At 51.0% G+C, this 19,504-nt stretch overlaps 7 protein-coding genes across 7 annotated transcripts; 2 read left to right on the top strand and 5 right to left on the bottom strand.

Moving 5' to 3' along the window:
* Nucleotides 1-5,245: 5,245 nt before the first annotated feature.
* VTN00DRAFT_3243 (uncharacterized protein) lies at nucleotides 5,246-5,572 on the bottom strand (the record flags this gene model as incomplete). Its single annotated transcript, XM_069429539.1, has 1 exon — nucleotides 5,246-5,572. The coding sequence occupies one exon, from the start codon at nucleotides 5,570-5,572 to the stop codon at nucleotides 5,246-5,248; it is 327 nt and encodes a 108-aa protein (XP_069282981.1).
* A 1,971-nt stretch (nucleotides 5,573-7,543) lies between these two features.
* VTN00DRAFT_3244 (uncharacterized protein) lies at nucleotides 7,544-7,891 on the bottom strand (the record flags this gene model as incomplete). The annotated part of the gene is made up of 2 exons (XM_069429540.1): nucleotides 7,544-7,628; nucleotides 7,686-7,891. 2 exons carry the CDS (start codon nucleotides 7,889-7,891, stop codon nucleotides 7,544-7,546), a joined length of 291 nt encoding a protein of 96 aa, XP_069282982.1.
* A 543-nt stretch (nucleotides 7,892-8,434) lies between these two features.
* Nucleotides 8,435-9,332, bottom strand: VTN00DRAFT_3245 (uncharacterized protein; the record flags this gene model as incomplete). Its single annotated transcript, XM_069429541.1, has 2 exons — nucleotides 8,435-8,611; nucleotides 8,721-9,332. 2 exons carry the CDS (start codon nucleotides 9,330-9,332, stop codon nucleotides 8,435-8,437), a joined length of 789 nt encoding a protein of 262 aa, XP_069282983.1.
* A 517-nt stretch (nucleotides 9,333-9,849) lies between these two features.
* Nucleotides 9,850-10,941, bottom strand: VTN00DRAFT_3246 (uncharacterized protein; the record flags this gene model as incomplete). Its single annotated transcript, XM_069429542.1, has 7 exons — nucleotides 9,850-10,036; nucleotides 10,103-10,262; nucleotides 10,313-10,364; nucleotides 10,438-10,630; nucleotides 10,682-10,705; nucleotides 10,757-10,794; nucleotides 10,849-10,941. 7 exons carry the CDS (start codon nucleotides 10,939-10,941, stop codon nucleotides 9,850-9,852), a joined length of 747 nt encoding a protein of 248 aa, XP_069282984.1.
* Nucleotides 10,942-12,187: 1,246 nt separating this feature from the next.
* Nucleotides 12,188-14,327, top strand: VTN00DRAFT_3247 (uncharacterized protein; the record flags this gene model as incomplete). The annotated part of the gene is made up of 3 exons (XM_069429543.1): nucleotides 12,188-13,034; nucleotides 13,081-14,048; nucleotides 14,142-14,327. The coding sequence occupies 3 exons, from the start codon at nucleotides 12,188-12,190 to the stop codon at nucleotides 14,325-14,327; spliced, it is 2,001 nt and encodes a 666-aa protein (XP_069282985.1).
* Nucleotides 14,328-15,415: 1,088 nt separating this feature from the next.
* Nucleotides 15,416-16,093, top strand: VTN00DRAFT_3248 (uncharacterized protein; the record flags this gene model as incomplete). The annotated part of the gene is made up of 3 exons (XM_069429544.1): nucleotides 15,416-15,455; nucleotides 15,538-15,741; nucleotides 15,813-16,093. 3 exons carry the CDS (start codon nucleotides 15,416-15,418, stop codon nucleotides 16,091-16,093), a joined length of 525 nt encoding a protein of 174 aa, XP_069282986.1.
* A 1,297-nt stretch (nucleotides 16,094-17,390) lies between these two features.
* On the bottom strand, nucleotides 17,391-18,497 carry VTN00DRAFT_3249 (uncharacterized protein; the record flags this gene model as incomplete). The annotated part of the gene is made up of 1 exon (XM_069429545.1): nucleotides 17,391-18,497. The coding sequence occupies one exon, from the start codon at nucleotides 18,495-18,497 to the stop codon at nucleotides 17,391-17,393; it is 1,107 nt and encodes a 368-aa protein (XP_069282987.1).
* Nucleotides 18,498-19,504: the final 1,007 nt, after the last annotated feature.

Consider the following 19,504-nt stretch of genomic DNA (forward strand, 5'->3'; position numbering starts at 1 on the left):
AAGCTGAGCAGCCCTCGGTACGCAGTATACCGTATGTCTGAGTTCCCGTCGTATGACCAGCAGCCCGGTCCACCGATAAGCAGTTGTTGAGTAGAAATCTTGCAAGGCGCCATACTACTGCCTGCTAGATCACAGACGTTGAGGACGTCCACTACGAGGCAGCTCAAGCTAAACTGCTAGCACTTGCCCTTTCAGGCCTCTATCCCACTAGCTTGGCGGTATTCTAACCGTAAACGACGATGGCTCGAAGAACGGAATGCGCCGTGCTCAATAGGAATCGTGGACTGGGATTGAGAGCTACGCGGATCGTGTAGGAACATCGCCAGATCACCTTGAAACTGCCCAGGAATCTGTGACGTGTCCGCCAGCCATCGTTGACCGTTCCTCGCTGTTGAGATCGGACACGTTGTGCTGGTTTGCGACAGTGTAGAGCCGCGCTATGGTGCTGTCGTAGAGTCCAGTCCTATAGGTGTATACATATAAATGCCTTCCAGCAGAGCTTGCTGTGCAGACAATAGAATTATTATCATCATGTTCTGATATACGACTGCGTACCGCCGTGGCGGGATCAGTGCATCCGAAGTCCCTCGGGTTGTGTGCAACGCAGCGCAGCATAACCTAGGCGCTAGGCCGCATCCGGCGTGCTCGGGCCACAGCATCACCGCCGGGCCGGACTCGCGCGGCTGATCATCGTCGTCTCGCACCAATCTGCGTGTCCTCCAGCACGTCTGATCAGCGCCGTCACCGCCAGGCACGCTGTCTCCTTGCTAGTCCCTGTCCAGCGGGCCCCGTCGAAGCTTAACGGCCGCGCCATGTTGGAGGTCGTCGTTCTGTCCCTCCGTACGTCGGGCGGTGTGTCCCTGATATCGTCCCAGGACGCGTGCTCACCACGCGTTGAGATATTGCGTATGCAAGTTCAGGAGAAATGACTTATCGCAGGGGCTCTCCCGAGGCCATTTGCGTCATGGACAGCAAAGGTACGATGCTTAGCATGCAGATCATCTGAACTTTGAAGAAAGCGGAGCGCTGATGTCAAATATTTGAGGTCTGCCTCAGGCTGCGAGGCAGAAATGCCAAAACGGGCCCAACGAGTCCTCATGCTGATCAGCATGCCTTCAATCGCCGTACCGGCCTTTGCTACACCCACAGTTCCTTCCCCTCTGTTATAGGAATTATAGACAGGGATGCGTACCGCATGAAACCATCATCTGGAACTCTGTGGATCCGGCATTCATCCCGTCGAATATCTCTCGACCGCGACTGCCGACATCTGGAGAAGCGGAGAGTCCGCACGGTCCAATGCAAGTCAGGCGCGCACTCCGTATGGCTTTCGCTCTGTTCCGCGCAATGACCAGAAGTCCCTGCAGCTAAGGATGGTTACCGCCCCGGCAACGTGTCCCCAGACCAGGTGAACCTCCAGCATCACAATAATCAGAGCCATCAAGATAATGGATCCTCTCTGCGGATCACACAGCAGTTTCGCCATGAACCTTGGAATCGTCTTGGGGTGATCCAAGAGGAAAAATTAAGGCAAGTGGTGAGCTGTCCGGCGGGCCGCTATCCCGGGTGCGGCCCAAGGTCTTGCCGGAGCGCGGTCGTTCCCCGCCGGGGAAACCACCTTCCGCTTGCGGGCGTCGTTTTGACTGTCTCAACAGAGTCAACACCGCGTGGGTCTTCTCCCCAACACATCCACGGCGGGCACAGATGCATCATCTGTTGCTGCCCTCTCATCGTGCGTGAATTATTCTCCGGAATGTCGGTAAAGGAAGCTGTTCTGCAGAAACGTTGAAACTCCACGCACGCACTGAGTGCCGGTGCGGATGCCCCACTGCGGCCCCCCGCCAGTCTTACCCAGCGCTAGCAGTCGCTAAACAGATGGACATTGCGTCGGCCCTCTGGCAATCTTTGGCCTGGCCTGAGCTGCTCGACGACGGCGCTGCCGTAGATCTGAGGGGAGATCTGGGAAAATTTGACGAGTTGCGGTCCGGACATTTTTTCCGCACGGCTAGACACTTGACCCCCTGCCTGGAACTGTTTCCTGGTGAGCAGGGATTTGATAGCAAGCGCGATCTCGGGTTAGGTTCCGCTTCTGACCTTGACTCGCTGGCGTGATGGAGTCAGTCGTCTCCCTGAGTCGTGCAGTTAGGTAGGTTCCTCTCTGAGACGTCTTGGCGTGGCTAGCTTGTCGCCGCCAAGAAACGTTTTACTGAGAAACCAGGAAGTTACAAGAACGATGGATATGCCCTAAACATGTGCTAGCCATCCTGACCAGTTGCCTTCGAAAATCTCCGCCTCAGTCGGCTGATCTACTTACTGTGGCGTCTATGCAGCTGATCATCCGTCTCAGGAGGAGCCAACCATAGAGCTATTATGAAAAAGGAACAGAAATCCGTCTATTTCACGTCGTTGATTTGGCTGTGCATCCAGCCTGCTGCAAGTTGGTGGATTCCATGACAAATCTACCAGTCAACGAGTTTGCGAGGATCAACAGTGGCTCTCGTCTATTCAAGAGGCTTCCCTAATAAACTGGCCCAGTCCACTGTGATTGCTAACCATTAGTTATGAGTATCGACCTCGCAACATGTTCAAAGACAAACTTTTTTTCCAAGGAATGTAAGAAATTCAAATCCCGATTAGTACGACTTTTTTTGGATGCGATCCACGGCTAAATTCAGTATAGCCTTGATCTAGATCGGGACAAAACGTGCAGCCCAGACTCTAGGTCATGGGAATTTGTTCTGCCCAATCTCAATACTGGAATCATGTATGGAGTCATTGACGACGCTGAAGCTCAGTCTCTGGGCTTTCGACATCTGCCGTACACAAAAAGAGACCCAGAGGAGCATTTTGAATAGCTTGAATGTCTTTGAAATATGATCCTAGTCACCTACGCATTTAATCGAGAAACAACGGAGGTTTTAATATATTTTCTCTCCGGCACCCATTGGATAGGTCTTCCACGTTCTACCATTCTGTTGCATCCCGCATTAAAGATACAATAACAGAGCACCATGAGCCACTATTCTACAGGGAATTGTCGGACGAATAGCAAGATTGGACTTTCTTGGCCGTGGCTGAGTATTGATCGCTACATGTCAGCAGAATCCTATGTTGAAGAAACCTGAGAGGATTAGTAGCTGATTACTATCTGTGAACAACGGTCCTAGAGGGAGCTTTCGACACGAGTACCAGTCATATTAAACTGTTAACCTATCTATCATATTTAATGGTGAGTTTCATGCGTGATGTTTGCCCTCATCCGGCCTGATTCTTCCTACTCGACGGCATCTCGGGGGGTTTTCTCAATGATCCACGTAACCGCGTAGTCCTATTTTATGTTTTCCTGGAGGTTCTGCGTGTTTACTTGGGTTATTCCAATTACTACTTATAATACATGTGGGTATATCTTCCTACAGTGCTGTTGCATTACTCCTTGTCTGTAGTTGTTTCTTCTTCTTCCAGTCTCCCTATCAGAAGCTCTGGATTTTGCCACTGTTGAACTATTATTATCTAATCCTCATTGTTGTTGGGCATGAGGTTTTCTCTTCACTAGTTACCTCTGTAAGTATCAGATGATTGCTTTATCCATCCAGCTGGAGTCTACGCAGCTAGCAGCTTCAGCTATTAAATGTTGAAATCTTCTTGGAAAATTACCTGCCTAGGTACTACAGAAACTGAGGCAGCCACAGAGAGTCAGACTTTCTGTCTGTTTTCAAGCATTTCGCAAGGAGGTATCCATGGTTGCTTGTATAGCTAGCACTTGGCGAGGATCTGGGCCTCCTTCCGTGGAATTCATCGATTGCTTGATCAGGTGGCATCATAAAGCCGCCACAGGATACTGATCTCGTGGATTCAGATCGCAATTTTTGCTGTTGGTGGGGGAACCAGCCGAAAGATCAGTCAAACAGCGAATCCTATTCTGGCAAAAGGAGCTTCTCGGACGCTTCCCCAGGTGGAGTCTCTGATGTGCGGACTTTGTATACCTGTTGTAATAGGTTTTCATCATGGCGTTTTCCTTTGCATAACCTCCAGGTGAACAGCAGCAAGTCCTTCGCCTCGCACGTATTCACTCCTACGACTTGAATCCAATTGCGCTAGAGGTGGACATTTTTGAAACCTTACGGATGCACGAAACAGTTTCACCTTGGACATCTTCAGATCCCTCCAGCTATAGCCCCAGGGAGTCTTATGGGGACATATACAAAGGCTATGCTGACTTTGTATGTAGTCCTCCAGTCCCATCAAGTCTTTCCGCTGCTGAACGAGAAAAGACTGATTGCTATTCCCTAGCTAACAACTCAGGAAGACGGGAACTAAGCAGAAATAAGCACGGTGAAAAGAAGTTATTATTTGAGATTTCAAAACTGCAAATGAAGCCAAAGAACTAATTCCTAGAAAGTTACATGCACAGAGTAAGCATTCAGTCGACTACATGCATTTGTGAAAAGGCTTCCCTCATAGTACAGTTCTCAGGTCATGTCATCCTTAAATCCCCTACGTTCCATGCCTTTATTCACAATATAAGATCCAAAAATGTTGGAGGCGCCATTCACGCACATACGCGAAAGCTGGGGTATTCTGAGTCTTGACAGTCACCCGAACAGCACTGTGAATCGACCAAACACAGCTGAGCCGTGGCTATGCATGATGGCGCCTCCCCACAGTACTTTTCGCCGTGGAGCTTGCAGACACCAGAAGCGCAATCCCTGCCGCTCTCGCACGGATTGCCGTACCTCCCTGGCGCTTCGGGAAGACACTCCTTCTGCTTCTTGTTCCCGCTGAAATAATGTCAGCCGAATATTACCACTATAACCTAGTGGTATGCCAAGAAGCCTATGAGCCTAGTCAGCACGCGCCGATCCAGGCATCTCGAAGGCCAGAATCCCTGCAATAAAGGAACTATATTGCCTATACCCATGATTGGCTATTATACCCTTGCAATACTCCTTTATATTGCATCGATACATCATTTTTTCGGAATCCTTTGATATATCCATATTCAGAAGGTCTTAACCCCTAATTCCATGAGATAAATAGTCAGTTTGTTAGGTAGATTCGGATAATCAGAGCTTTCATCATCATACCTTCGGATTACTAGGTTCGCGCAGTCTGACAAATAACTATATCTGCACACGTTGCCGTCGACGCAGTCAGATTGCTCCGAGCACGGCGCCGCAAACGTACCCGGCTTCTTCTGGCATTTGCCGTTAGCGCAGAGTCCCCCGGACCGCACCACCAGTTCGTACTACCGGGGCGGCCGCAATCCCCGGTGCCCTTGCAGGGCTTTCCATCGGTCCATCGCGTACAGATTCCGCTGGCGCACCAGGTGGATTCGCACTGGATGTCCTTGTCGCACTGCTGGCCGGTGCTTCTGATGGGGTGGCATTTGCCCGTCGATCTGTCGCAGTAGTTGTTTCGGGGACAGTCGTCGATTGACTGGCACTTTGTCGCGGGGGCGATCCGGGCCGAGGATGCGACTTTCGAGGATGTGCGTTTCGTTTGTGTACGGGATAGCCGTGGCGGAGGCTGCTGCGACGAGTAGCAGAGACGAAATGGCTGTCGAGAAGCGCATTATGTCGGCGGAGATGTGTTTTGGAAATATGCAGCTCCTGTTGGTTGGTTGACGCTGGTGTTAGATCGTCTCCACGCTCTATAGGGCTGTTTACATTCAAGGGAAGGGTACTAGAGCCTACTCAATAACGTGTTTCCGGCTTGAACTTTCAGCCCTCGATTTCGTCAGTCGTTAATATTGGAGGAGCTGCTCTTGAAGGGAAATGAACAATATACAATTACGAGGGGACGGGATGGCTTTAAGTAAGTAGTAGTACTTGGTAAATGACAGGCAGGATCGCCATCGACATACGCAGTGCTGTGTACATCACACAGTACACATCACAAGAAGCTCCATAGCATCAGAAGGATTGCGGAGTTTCCATTTGTCCCTATGCACCTGCAAAATGAATTATTGAACCATACTGTGGCCTAGTGACATCTGAGGACCTGTCCTTCGCCTCTTATTCTTCAGCGACCCTACAATAGTACCCCGCAGGCCATGGTACTGGTGGTAAGTGGTTCGATCTCATTTTCGTGTTCCTGCTATCACTTGGGCAAGTGGCTGATCCCGATCATCGTATCCTGCAGGAGTCATCTGCACTTCGTATTTCGCATCGATCTGTCATCTAGTATATTTTAGGTTTTGGTTAAGTGGGTTTAGAGGATATGTGACTGGTGCATTGTGTTTAAGGTATTAACTAACCTGTGAGGGTCCACCGTGCTAACTCATCGTGCTAAACTTTAGGTGAAGCTTTCGGTCAGGTCCATCTGCCTGATAACACGAATTCTCAAATTGCGATGACCGAGGACTGATAAAATAAGTTGAGCAGTGGTAAGATCTTTTTTCTTTAAGTTCTGCTTGGATCCCTTCTTTGTGATCGGGGACCGGGGAGCTCGGGGCGGTTGCGTCCTTCACCGTGAACTTATCATCGCTATTGCTGATACGAGGTTCTATTTACTGCTAAGTCTTGCTATTAAGCGGGTCCAAGATCGCCGCTAACTATTGACGTGGGGTGGGTATCCATGCCGGGATGCTCGTGTTAGAAGTTGGTGAACAGTGCTGAGTGACGTTCTCAGATCTGAGTTGTAGCCTGAGGCGCCTTCTGTAGGGCTTACCCTAGACTGCACGCATGCACTTCCCAAGCTTCAACATCTCTTGGCCGGCAACATCATGGCCGATAGCTGAATCACTCAGACCTCATATATATTGGAGAGTAAGTATGCTTCTATTGTTCACAGTTAGCATGAAGCTCTAAATTTGTCCCATCTTTTGTCCCGGCACTTTGACCCCCAGGCTGGACAGAACCAAGTCAAGAACCTTACCGATGATCTTCACAAGAAATCACGGCGAAGTATCTGGCAATCTTTCCTATTCCAAAACAGAGAGCTGGGGAAGCTTGCTTCTGCGGAACCTCGTTTGTGGTGCTGGATACAGTGGTTCCCCCCCCCCCCCCCCCCAACCAGATGACCACGCGGATATCATGCAATTCCAAGTTTATCGCAGAAGATTCCCCGTCCCTTAACTGGCTATCCTAGAAGCTGCAAAGATTGCATCTAGCTCCGCATGTCACCATGTCCGTCCCCAACCATTCACATGTCAAGTCCAAGTCTTCGGTTATGCTCATGCTGCACATTGGTGGATGCCAAACAACTCCGACATCTCACATTTCCGAGCGGCACTGTGAATCCTTTATACATAGCATGCCAGCACTGGTACAGGAATTCGATCTAGTTCCACAGTACTTTTGACCATGAAGATTACAGGCACCACTCCTTCAATCCGCATAGCTGGAACACGGATTGCCCCAGGTTCCCGGCTCATTCCACAGGCAATATTTCTGGTCGTGGTTGGCGAAGTAGTCGTACCGGCATATATTGCCATCCTTGCAGTCCTCGTTGGATGAGCATCTCGTCCCGAATCTGCCAGGGGCTTTCTCGCAGATGCCGTTCTTATTGCAACGTTCCCAGTTACATTGTTTGAGATGCACTTCTAGCCTTCGATAAGATTCGTTTCGATGCAGGTTCCCGCGGCGCTGTTGTAGATACCTTTGTAGAAACCGACGCTGTTGCACTCGCTGTCCTTGGTTCAGGGCTTTCCCGTCGGCGTTTCCGCGCAGGTTTTGGTGTCAGACTTGCACCAGTTGGATCGGCAGCTCTCGTCGGTGGTGCAGCTTTCCCTTGCCTTCTTCTGGTTCTTGCATTGGCCTTTCTCGGTGTCGCAGTACACGCCGTACGAAAAGTAGCGGAGACACTCCGAGGTTTTCTCACACTTGACTTTCGCGTTTACGTGCGGTAGAGCCGTGAGGGCTAGTGTGGTCGTGAGTGCAAGGTACGACATGGCGGTTGAAAGACGCATGGCTGCGGCGCGTTGTGATGGTGGGGCTAGGAGTAGCACCCCCCCCCCTTCTTCCACAGGTTTTCTTCCCTGAATTTAGAAATTCTCCCGAGTTGTCGATTTGACCGAGAATCCCTAGTGACCTAGTGCCCTGGTGTGAGTGGTGGCTTCATATTGTATCGTACGGACGCAACTTGTGGGGGTAGGGTGTAAGGGGCATCAGTGCGGACCGATCAGTTCGAGGGGAGTTTACTATTTTACAAATAGAATCAGCAGTTCCGCAGAGATTAGAAAATCTTCCTTCATTCCACCTGCGTTCAGCTCAATCGAACATTTCGTTTCAAGCTCCTCGAACTAATAGAACATAATCGAATGAAAAGAAAGAAAGAAAGAAGAGACGCTGACATCAGGAAGAGAGACAGATCCAACAAATAGGAAACTATGAAAACATGCGCCTTGCCTCTACAGCTTTAAATTTTTTGAAAACAATCATGCCAACCGAACGAAGAGTTTAGACACACTTAAAATGAGGCGCGCGGTTTCCTTTTACAGGATGAAGCTGCGCCTCTTCCGGTTGTATGCTCGCTGGTCCTTCAGCCACTGCCTGTAGCCCTGGACGCTGCCAATCTTCTCACCGTAGTAGTCCGGGACGGGGTTGGTCATCGAGTTGGACGAAGGGTCCACGCGGAATCGCTTTATTCTGTCGTAGAACTCCTTCTCTTTCTGTGGATGGAATATACAGTCAGCTGTTGCTCAATATGAAGATGGGGCGTGTAAAAAAGAGAGGCTCGTAGCATGCGGGCAAACGATGTGAGGGGAACAGGGCACGTACCACTTGAACAGCAGGCTTGTAGCGCCTGTAGACCAATCCCCAGACTGCGTTCCCCAGGAACGGGCCCACCAGCCAACCTATCGCACCGCACGCGGCAGTCGCCATACCCAGGACGACGAACGGATCGAGTCCCATCACCTGAGCGCCCAGGTTCTCTAGGTCCTGCGTGGAGAGAATCTGCACACCGATAGCGGTCGTGGCGATCGAGGAGAGGATGGATGAAGCAAGAGAGTACCGTCTGCGAGACGCACGGAGCTTAAAGAAGGAGTTCCAGTCCAGGTAGTTATCGCCAGCCTGAGGGGACGCCGACGCTTTGGAGGTTGAGGTAGTAGAAGTCGAGTTTGCGCGGATGGAGGTGTTTCGGAGGACGGTGGTGAGGAAGTTCTGCTGAGCTTGCTGCTGCGGGCGCGACTTCAGCAGCGCAGGCTGCTGCTTGTTAAATGGAATGACGCCATGGTATCTGGAGCCGGTGCTAGCAGCACGGTTCTGGAACGATGGCAACGGAGAGGCCGAGATGGTCGTCGAGTACGAGAAAGGCGCGAGGGTGGCTGAAGACATCCGGGCGCCCAGCGCAGCGGTGCGCATGGGGCCATTGATCATGGAGATGTGCATCTTGAATAGGCCCAGCTGACGCTCAGCGTTGATGCGTTGGTCAGACTTGACAATAGAAATTTGACGGTATGAGGAGCTTGATCAGATGTTCGCCAGCTGCCCGCCGCGGCGTGGGTTCCGCCGCAGCTCCGTTGTTCGCTTATGTAAGCTATGAACCGCCAACGAACGCTTCCGAGCATACCCCGCAACCTCCAATCGTTCAGCTAAATAACTTGCAAGACCGTCTGAGTGATGCGTCCGTATGGAAAATAGAGATAGGTGTCGTTCATTGAAGTCGAAGAAGCTACGGTGAAGGCCACATTGCACGGACGTTTCTTGTTAAAGGACACATGTACAATCTATCCCATTCTCATCTATTCTGACTGGTATATCATATTTCTCGGTCTTTACACACCCAAATTTATCTAAGTGGCGTTACACGTCATAATCATCAATCTTGAACCACGACCCGTATGTCCAAAAGAGGATTTCGTTACAAGCGGTTGCCTAAGAGGATCAAAGCCTCAGTTACAGTCATTCAGTGAATGCCGTTTTGCTTGACGTCGCCGGGACGAGAACGCGCAGGGGCTTGTGTGCCGAATCCGTTGATACGTCCATAGAGCCACTTCAGCACACTGGTGCTGAGCGCCATCACAACGGCGCTCATCGCAAACAGGCCAATACGGCCCTGGGTCGGCAGCTTCTCGAAGATCGGATACGGGTACCTGTTCAGGTTAATAACTATGGCTCAGGGACGAGAAACAACAAATTAAAAAAAGGTTCACAGATACCATCCATTGTGCGCGTAGCATCTCTCGATCCAGAACCAGTAGCCAAAGGCGATGCCGCCTGACAGGCCCAATGCTGGAAGAACGGTGATTGTCCAAGGAGGAGAGAGAAACAGCAAGTCCACCAGCATAACGATAGAAGGAATTGCATGAAAACTGAGATCTAAAGCTCTGTCAGCTAAAATCCGCGAAGAGCAAGCACTTCGCACATACCCGCGTGAAGAGGCAGATAGGCCCAGTCCGGAAGTACCAGACGCGTATCGATCTGAAAAACACATTTAGTGGCTTATCGAACAGACAAAACCGTATTTCAAGTAAAAATCAAGGGGACGACAAACCATCCTGAGACCCCAGTAGAGAATGCTGATGAGCACCTCCATGGGAGCGCTACAAACGGAGAGCAGGTTCTTTACAAGAAAGAGCCGCGGCGAGAGCGTGATATCGGCCAGGAGGGCAAAAATGAATGTCAGTGTAGACAATGTCAGACCGATGACGGTCAGGTACTGGAAATGCCATCCATATGCCTCGTTGCTATCTCCGTCAGCATCCGGCCGCTATTAGCAGCGGGGTTTAGGCACTTACGCATGGTTCGGATAATCATGCATACTGTTGCACGGGTTAAGCCATGCTTCATTTTTGAATAGAGGGTTGACCTACAACTTGAAGGAATACATGAAGCTTGACAGTCCGATCACCTGTGTGGGGGTTAGCCATGGATCGAGTAAAGGTTAATGGCACACGAAACTCACATGTACCACGGCCGAGACCCCTCTCGAGGGGCTGGGAAGCCGCTGGAGAGGGTGCTTTTGTATAAGATATTCAGAGGTCTTCTGAGAAGCCATTGCACCTGAAATCGAGTACAGTTTCGTTTATATGAAAACAGGATGACCGGGGAAGAACGTATTTGCACAAATGTCGGTCACATCGAATCCAGCGATGGATAAAAATCTAGGTCACGAGACCGCCAGCCGCGGTATGCGCTGAGCCTCGGTGCCAAGGATCGCCCTTCCCGGGCCACGTGTGGATCATGATTATGTCAGCCCGCCCACGCGGAACAGCGTCGCCGCCCTGGCCCCGGCCTCCCTCCATAGAGCGTATCGTTTATCTGATGCCGACTTCGCATAGCCACGACGCTTCGGGGCCTGATGGCTTTAGTGCGCGATGGCGGATCCAGCGTTATCTCCTGGAGATTAAACCTGCCAGCTGCCCGTTAGAAGCTTATAGGATGCACAGAGAAACGAGCCGGCTTCTGACTATCGCTTTCAACTGGCTTTTCCAGTCCTGTATGAAACTCTTGTCCTGATGAATAGTGAGACGTTTTTATGTTGTTCAATAGACCATCTTTCGTGCTGGCCACGTGCCACCGAAGGAAATTATCTTTAACCTCTTATCAGTGCACGGAATCTCGACGAACTGAATGGCACTCATGCAGGAGATAATAACGCCGGGAGGGGCCAAACTGGATATACCATTAGGATTCCATTCATCGAATTAGACAATCTTCCAGATCAACATGCCTCGTCCAAGAAAACCCGGTGCGCCAGAACCCAAGCGCAGGAGTCGAAAGGGATGCTGGTGAGTTTACGTCTCCGGGTGATCGCATCGCTAGTGCTGAGCCAACTTAGGCCATGCAAGGCACGGAAGGTTAAATGGTAAGACGTTCAAAAATATAGAGTACTTTGAATGGATGTATTAATAGCGCTTAGCGGCGAGGAGAAGCCGTCATGCGTAAACTGTCTCCGACAAGGGGAGACGTGCGACTATAGCATCAGACTTAACTGGGAGGGAAGGACAAAGAAAACGGCATCAGCAGGACCACTGGACTCGCGACACAGTGGTTACACGTCGGAAATTCGTTTATCCCAAAGTCGCGACAGCGGGGTAGCGATTATCAGTCCTCTCTCAGGCGTGCAACCGCAGGAATCTCCCGTCCAAGGGAGCAGTCCAGAAAGGAGTATAAGATCAGAAGGTGTTTCCTGGGACCATTCTCGATGCCTGGAAATTTTACAGGACTCTGCACCTCTACCAACAGTCGTGCTTGAAAACAATCTCATCAGTTACAACTATGATAGCAAGCACAATGCAAATATGGATGCTGCAATTCCGCCGCCCCAGCCGCCCGCCCCTGTCTGTGCGAGCCCCCGGTTGGCAGAATCGCCACGTGCAGTGCTACCACAACAGAAGTTCCTGGAGGATGACACGCATCTCTATCGAGTGGTGAGATGCATTAAGGCTTCACCATATTATTTCCCCTGCGAAGTCGCCAACTATCAGCTTCATGATGTTTCTCGGATAGGGAGCCCAGGCAGCGCAGGTGATACACTACCTGCTCTCACATCAAACATGCACATGCATCCCCATATCCGTTGGCATATCCCCGTGTTTCCCACTGACTCCACGAATTCAGACGATGTCAATACCAGACTGATAAATAAGTCGGCGGCTTCACTCAATGGAACTTTCAATGTGCGACGTGTCTCTATCAATTCATTGCTCTCTACTGAGTTGAATGGAGACTTGGACCACATGGTTGGGTCTTCAACAGAAGGCTCCAAGCAGTCTCCCAGTTTAGAAACTGACACTGTCAACTACGGACTCGACTGCGGCCACCCTGACTTGGATCTGAACAGAAACGACGACGCAAAAGTCATTCAAAGTTGCCCTTCCTTGGATCAGACCAATATGTACTGGAAGACCAAATTGGAGTCGATATCTCCAGAAGCAATATCAGATACCGAGGAAGAAGTTCCTAGGAACGATTACTACGCGAAGTGCGTGCCTATAAGGATACCGAAGCCTTTGACGCCGCTGCCGTCTACCTTGCTTGAGAATCCAATCAACCTGATGTATTTTCATCACTTCCTCAACCATACAGCTCGGATTCTGGTGCCGCATGATTGTTTGGAAAACCCCTTCCTCTCAGTTATGCCGTCTAGTAAGTTCGACCGGTCCGTTCCCCGCCCCGAGCTGACAATATATAGTGGCCATTGAGGATCCCAACCTCCTGAATCTCATGCTGGCCTATTCTGCCAGCCATCGTGCCCGATATCTGCGTCATCCCGAACCGGCCAGTCGGATCGCACACTGGGTCAGCGATGTCTTCCCCAGTCTGCGCCATGCGCTGCATGATCCGCATGAAAACATATCCGACAGCCATCTCGCGACAGCAATCATGCTGCTTTCTCTTAAAATTATCTCACCAAGCACCTTCGAGGTTCCTATCCCGTGGCAGAGCCATCTCAAACTGGCTCGTGACCTCTTCCTTGCTCGGGGAGAACAGGACTTGGCGCACCCAGGGAACAGAATAGCATTCTTCCTTGCTCGCTGGCTTGCGTATCTTGACATACTCGGCGGTCTCTCTTGCCGGCATAGCGATCCACCTTTATTCGAAGGGAGGTACTGGTCCGTTACTTCACCAGGGTCTCCCCCAGATGAAGATGATGAATTCCGCGTGGATTGCTTCTCAGGTTATACACCCCGTACGGGGAGACAGCTCGCCCGCGTGGGGGACTTAACTCACCGATGCGACAACGAGCGTTTTGACAAGCTGGGAAATTTCTGCATTGGCTGGACCCCTTCCCCAGATGCCGTGTTGGCAGCTGAAGCCCTACTCCAGGAGATGAGCGACTCACGACTGCGCGGATACGCCAAAGGGACGCATCACACAGAACAGGAGAACTATCAGATGATTGCGGTTGACCAGGCTTTCCACTGGGCTGGGGTGTTGCATCTCCATCGTCGCGTCCTTGACACGCCCCCATCCGCCCTCGCGGTACAGGAGGCCCTGAGTGAGCTTATAAGCGCTCTGGCAAACATCAGACCTGGGAGCACGGCAGAGGTCTGCATGTTATTTCCTCTATTTACAGCTGGCTCTGAAGCGCAGGATCCGCAGCTGCGGCTAGAGATCATGGAGAGGGTGAAGAGCTTCGAGAGCGTAGGGTTGAAACAGGTAGGTCCCTTTTCACTGTCGCACCTTTCACTTGGTATCTGAAGGCTGCCCTCTACCTGGCATTCTTTAGTATCTACTTCCTCCGACTGACAGGTTCCCCCAGATCCAAAACGCACGCAAGCTGATGCAGCGGTGCTGGGACGACGATTTGCCGTGGATAGCCTTAGCTCGGGGAGAGTTTCTGGGGTAAACCCGGTCATCTGCCGATGGCACGACAATATCTACGACACGCCAGTACTCAAAACCTTTGCGGGCGGTCCCATCTCAATAATTGAGTAATATATTCCTCTTCTTCATGGATGGAGCCATTTTATTCGATCAGGTACACAGATCCGCCATACGGTACGCGCGCCAAGTAACCTTAAAAGTCGCGAAAACCGAAGACATTAGGTACTTAGCGCCCGGGAGTGCCGAAAACAGGCAAATCATAGAGATGGATAGTCAGGAGAATCAACCCAGCCCACAAACCCGGAGTTCCTGAGATAAGCGCGGAGCACTTTGTACCCTAGGTATCTAGCCCGGGGAGGCTGCGGCGAGCAAGCCACCAAGAGAAGATCTCCGCACAACCTTCGCACATCCGGAGAAAACTAGGAGTCACCAACCTTAGACGCCATCAGATAGGATCAAGCTCTCCAAGTATGCATTATTAGGTCGTAAGCCGCGACTCAAGAGACCTTTATAAAGATGCTTGCTGCATTTAGGCCATACTTTTTTCTTCACAATGCCTTCTCGCCTCTTTGCCTCAAAGCGTACATATTTTCCAAGGTTGGCGCGTGCGTCATAGGGCCGATCCAACGGGCCCTTGAGAGCGGGCCAGACCCGTCGGGGAAGATCCACGAGGGGCGAAGAAATTTCTGAGGGGGCGGGGATGGCGCCGGATAGGGACGGCGTATCGTCGGTGCAGATACGTATAAAGGCGGTTACTGCGGTCTCTCGCCGGAGCAGTGTCGGAGGTGAAGATAAACTATCTATTTCGTCAGCGTGTCTGGCTGTGCGGCTCGTTCTGCCCTCGATTGCGACAGACAAGCACCTTCTTGCGCGCCTGGCTCTCAAGTTTTTGCGGGACAAGACGCGAGATTGGCAACCTTAGCTTGGCTGTGGCCCGGACGGCTGCTCCCAAGGATCAGAATCACGACAGCTCAGAGTTCTCCTTTCCCCAACCGGCCATCTCGCTCTTTTTTTTTCTTTTTTGACATAGTCATCATCATTTTCACGCAGATTGTGTTGGATTATTTGTCCGTTCTGTCTGGACTCGCCTATCCAGGGACCAGGCACATCCGCTCGTTTAACCTGCCTCAAACGTCGGTCTGGATCGACTTATCCGATCCGCTGTCGCCTGCAACAGCAGCAACACACAAACAGCCACCATGCCTGGTCGAAACGTCTCTCATGGGCGCGGCGGTGCAGGTGAGATCTCCTCCGCAGTGCTATCGTCTTCCCGTGGTGGATTCAAATCGAGAACATGAACGCTGACGTGACCTCCATGCAGGAAACATGTACTCCGACGCCGCGCCCACCACGCCCAAGGACCTCGTAACCCCCACCATCAAGCAAGATATCTACACCACCGGCCGTGGCGGCTCGGGGAACATGATGCAGAATGACCCCGAGCACCCGGAGATCGCTCGTGAGAGCCAGGACGTCGAGGCACCGCCTCAGCGGCTCGAGGAGGGCAGGCATTTCACCGGAAGAGGTACGGATGCCCGCAAAACCACAACCTAATCCGATGTAAGACGACAGAAGTTGATTTTAGTCTGCTCAAAGGCGGCGTCGCAAATGCATACATCCCCCCACCCGAAGAGGAACAGAAACTCAGCCAGGTAGAAGAGCAGATCCGTCGCCAGAGCCGTGCACACCTGCGAACAGACCATCCCCCACAGATCCCCGCTACCCGGACGTTGTCGAGAGATTCAACAGCACCTCGGGCGCCGTCCAAGGATCGCGCCAAGGAGCTCCTCGAGAAAGGGGAGGAGATGATTCTTGGGCATCATCTTCACCACCACAACCACCACCATCATGAACACAGTCAGAATAATAATAACTAAGCGTGGACGTTGTTGGTGGTGGAGAGAAAACTCGAATTTTTCGAATTTGAAATTGCGCATGAGTGAATGAATGGTTGATACGAAGGATAGATCAACGAGGCGGTCAATCTTGGTGCTGAACCCATAATTCCGACGTCAATCGGTCGATCAGAGAAAACGAAGACAGAAATGGAAACAGAATCCGAATCCGAATTGGAATCGGAAACACAACACGAACAGTGCTGCTGCAGTGTTTGTGCTTGTGACTGCCTACGCTTGCGGCTGACAGCAAACAGAGCAAAAAGGTGAATTAATAACAAAATTGCCAAGGAATGATGCGCCTGTTGATCCATCTTTGATTATTTTATTATACCCAACATCACTGGTTCCGTTCTTCTTGATATATTGGACGAGGACTGACGGGGCTCTTGGCTGGGAGGGTATGAGAGTGGGCGGTAATCGCCTGCGTTGTTTTATCTTCATTTTTGTTCGGGTTTTTTATCCTGTTTGCTTTTTTTGGGCTTTTACGCCCTTATGTTTTTGTATCAAGGAGTCAGGAATAATGACCTTTTAAAAAGGTTTCCGGCTCTGGTTCGCTCTGTTGATGGGCGTAAATAGATTGATTAATATACATATATACCTACCTCATACGAGCCAGAGAGTCGTAAGCAGTCTCTGTGTTGAATTTGAATTAGACGTAACAACAATAAGCATATACTTACCTACTAGGGGATACTACCTACGCTATCGTTTTATATACTACGACGGAGGGGCGCAAAACGGGGCTGGCCATGACCAGCCCTAGCTAGCTAATTTAGGCATTTATCTAACCAAATCGTCCATCTAACTGGTTCCTAAACCCCCACGTTGCTGGACGTCTACTAGCTTTCACAGATAAGGATCGACGATGCGATACATGGCGGTCCATAATTGACGTAATGTAAGATATGCAAGATAAGGGATGACAGACCGGGGGAGTGGCTACACATTTCCTACTAAGGAGGGTCGGGTACTTAAAGTTCTGCGTGGACTGTGGTCTAGGTCCAGGGCGATAGAAAAAAAAAGGGGGGGAAGAAACTCGTGCTGGTCTTCTGTCATTATATTTCGGGATGGGTCTGGGCTCCTGTAATCAATTGGGTTTGATAAATGGATTTCGACTCCGGGTTTATCTGGCATGGTTTATTACTGTCCAATTTCTCTACTTCTTGGTCTGCACGTCATTTTAGACAGTTAGCTATTATTATGCACCTGATATTGCATTTAAATCACAGTCTCTCGACACTCTCTGGTGTCTAAAAGCCGGTAATATGCATCAATGTTAGATGGCAGTGATCCAAATTCTAGAGTAAGGAACGGGGCATCGTTCGCTCAAGCAACAACTGGGCCATAAGCATAGTTCATCTTGTTCAAGTAGCGCTTCGCCGCCGTGATACTCTTTTTTGCGCGGTCTGCTCTTCGAAATGCACGAGGGCAGCGTCTCCATCACGACATCGTAATTGGCCCCGAAGAAGAACGGGATCGAGTAACGCTCCGCGCCCGATCCGTTCTCCGCCCGATGCAGAGCCGATACGAAGATATTGTTGGTCCAGATCGACAGCGCGTCGCCGATGTTGACGACGAACGCATCCGGGATCGGCTTCGCGGGCACCCAGACGCCGTCGCCGTTGACGATCTCCAGCGCGTCCACGCCCTCGGACTGCAGCAGGATCGTGAACAGCTCATGATCCGTGTGCGCCATGATGGCCGTATTCATGTTGACCTCCAGCCGACGGGGCGCGCAGTAGTTCATCGCGAGCAGGCTGCCGGTACGGTCGATCTTGTCGAAGAACGACTCGTCGAGATTCAGAGCCAGCGCAAAGATCTGCACCAGTTTCCGGCTCAGCGTCAGCATCTCGCCGAAGCAGCTGCCCACTGCGTCCTTGAACCCGGGCAGCTCGGCCTCCTTGGGCCATTGGTTCTCTGCATCATTCTTCGGGTCGACTCGTGCACCGCACTTCCGGTCGAAGGCCGCCTGGCGGCCAAACATGAATGTCTCGAACTGGTGCACCCTGGCGCCGGTGCTGCCCTCCTTCTTCTCCGCCTCGAAGGGCGAGTATCCGAGATGGTACTCGCTGCGGTTCCGGTCCATCGCCATCTTCTGCTCCAGCGTGAGACCCTTGAAGAATCGGTCAGCCTCCGCTCGGATCTGCATCACGGAGCTGCTCGAGATGCCGTGGTTCTTGATGTAGAAGAAGCCGACCTGGGTGCAGGCGTCGTAGATCTTGCTAGCCAGAGCGAGACGCTTCGTTTTGTCTACGCTCTCGATGTCGGAGAGATCGATGATTGGGACTTCTGAGAAGGAGGTTGGTACTCCTTGGGACCGCTCGCGGACCTGGCGCGCCTTCACGCCGCCTCCGACCTCGATCTGCGTTGCGGTCGTTATCATTTTGTACGTGTTACTATGTAGGAGCTGCGTAGGTTAGGTATGTACTGTACTTCGTATACGTCTTTCCAAGTCCGATGTGCCTCTATCAAGACAAAAAGGATATACAACATGTCCCAACTTTGCATTTAAATAACCACCTATTTATACCTCTCTGATATACGAGATAACAACCAAGCAACCAACGAGCCCTAATCAGCCTATTAACGGCCACATCCCCACTTCCTCCCCATATCAGCGACTCACTGAGACTGGATTGTTACCATTCTAAGCAGTTTCCCGGAGAGTCGGACATTTTATTATTATCATTATCTTTATCAGCGGAGTCCTCCGTCCATAGAATAAAGTTATACGCGGTTTATCTATCTATGCATCTGCATATCTAGTAGGTTAGGTAGGATCAAGATCGGAATTCTCCCACTTATAGGTATTAGGACTCGTATCTACAATCTTGTCCTGCCCTGTTCTCGTTTGTAGGCGAGATGTCTTATCAACTTTTGTTCGTCAGTTCTGCGATGGCTCTGGCGTTATCAATCAGCATGGCTCTGGTCGCGTATGAGAGGCGTACTGATCGCGATTGCGAGTCAGGTTGCTTATATGTGTGGGGAAAAGATGACTCGGGTTTTGAAAGCCGAGAAAGCGCTGGACCGTTGTGAGAATGCATGCAGAGGGGCAGGTAGGTAATGGGCGAGGTATTTGCGTTTGTATATAGGTGGGTATTTGGCGCTTCATGGACCGTTATAGAGCCTGAGATTGCAATTCGTTGTCGATCATAAGTTAGGTAGGATTCTCGCGCTGCATGATAGCTTGGAAAGTTAGGGATGTCAAGCATTCTAAAGGGACTACGTAAACCATAGAGGAAGTTTCGCCAGAAAATATCAGTCGGAAGAGTCTCATCAGCGTTCCCAGGGCATCCTGACTTTCCTATATCGGAATACACGTCGTCGGCTCTTCCACAACTCCGGCTCCTACTGTTGACAGTCGTTACTACCTAGTCCAGTCAACTTGAT

Source organism: Thermoascus crustaceus (assembly GCF_041956765.1).
Source record: "Thermoascus crustaceus strain CBS 181.67 unplaced genomic scaffold VTN00scaffold_13, whole genome shotgun sequence".
In the NCBI taxonomy this organism is placed as follows: Eukaryota; Fungi; Ascomycota; class Eurotiomycetes; order Eurotiales; family Thermoascaceae; genus Thermoascus; species Thermoascus crustaceus.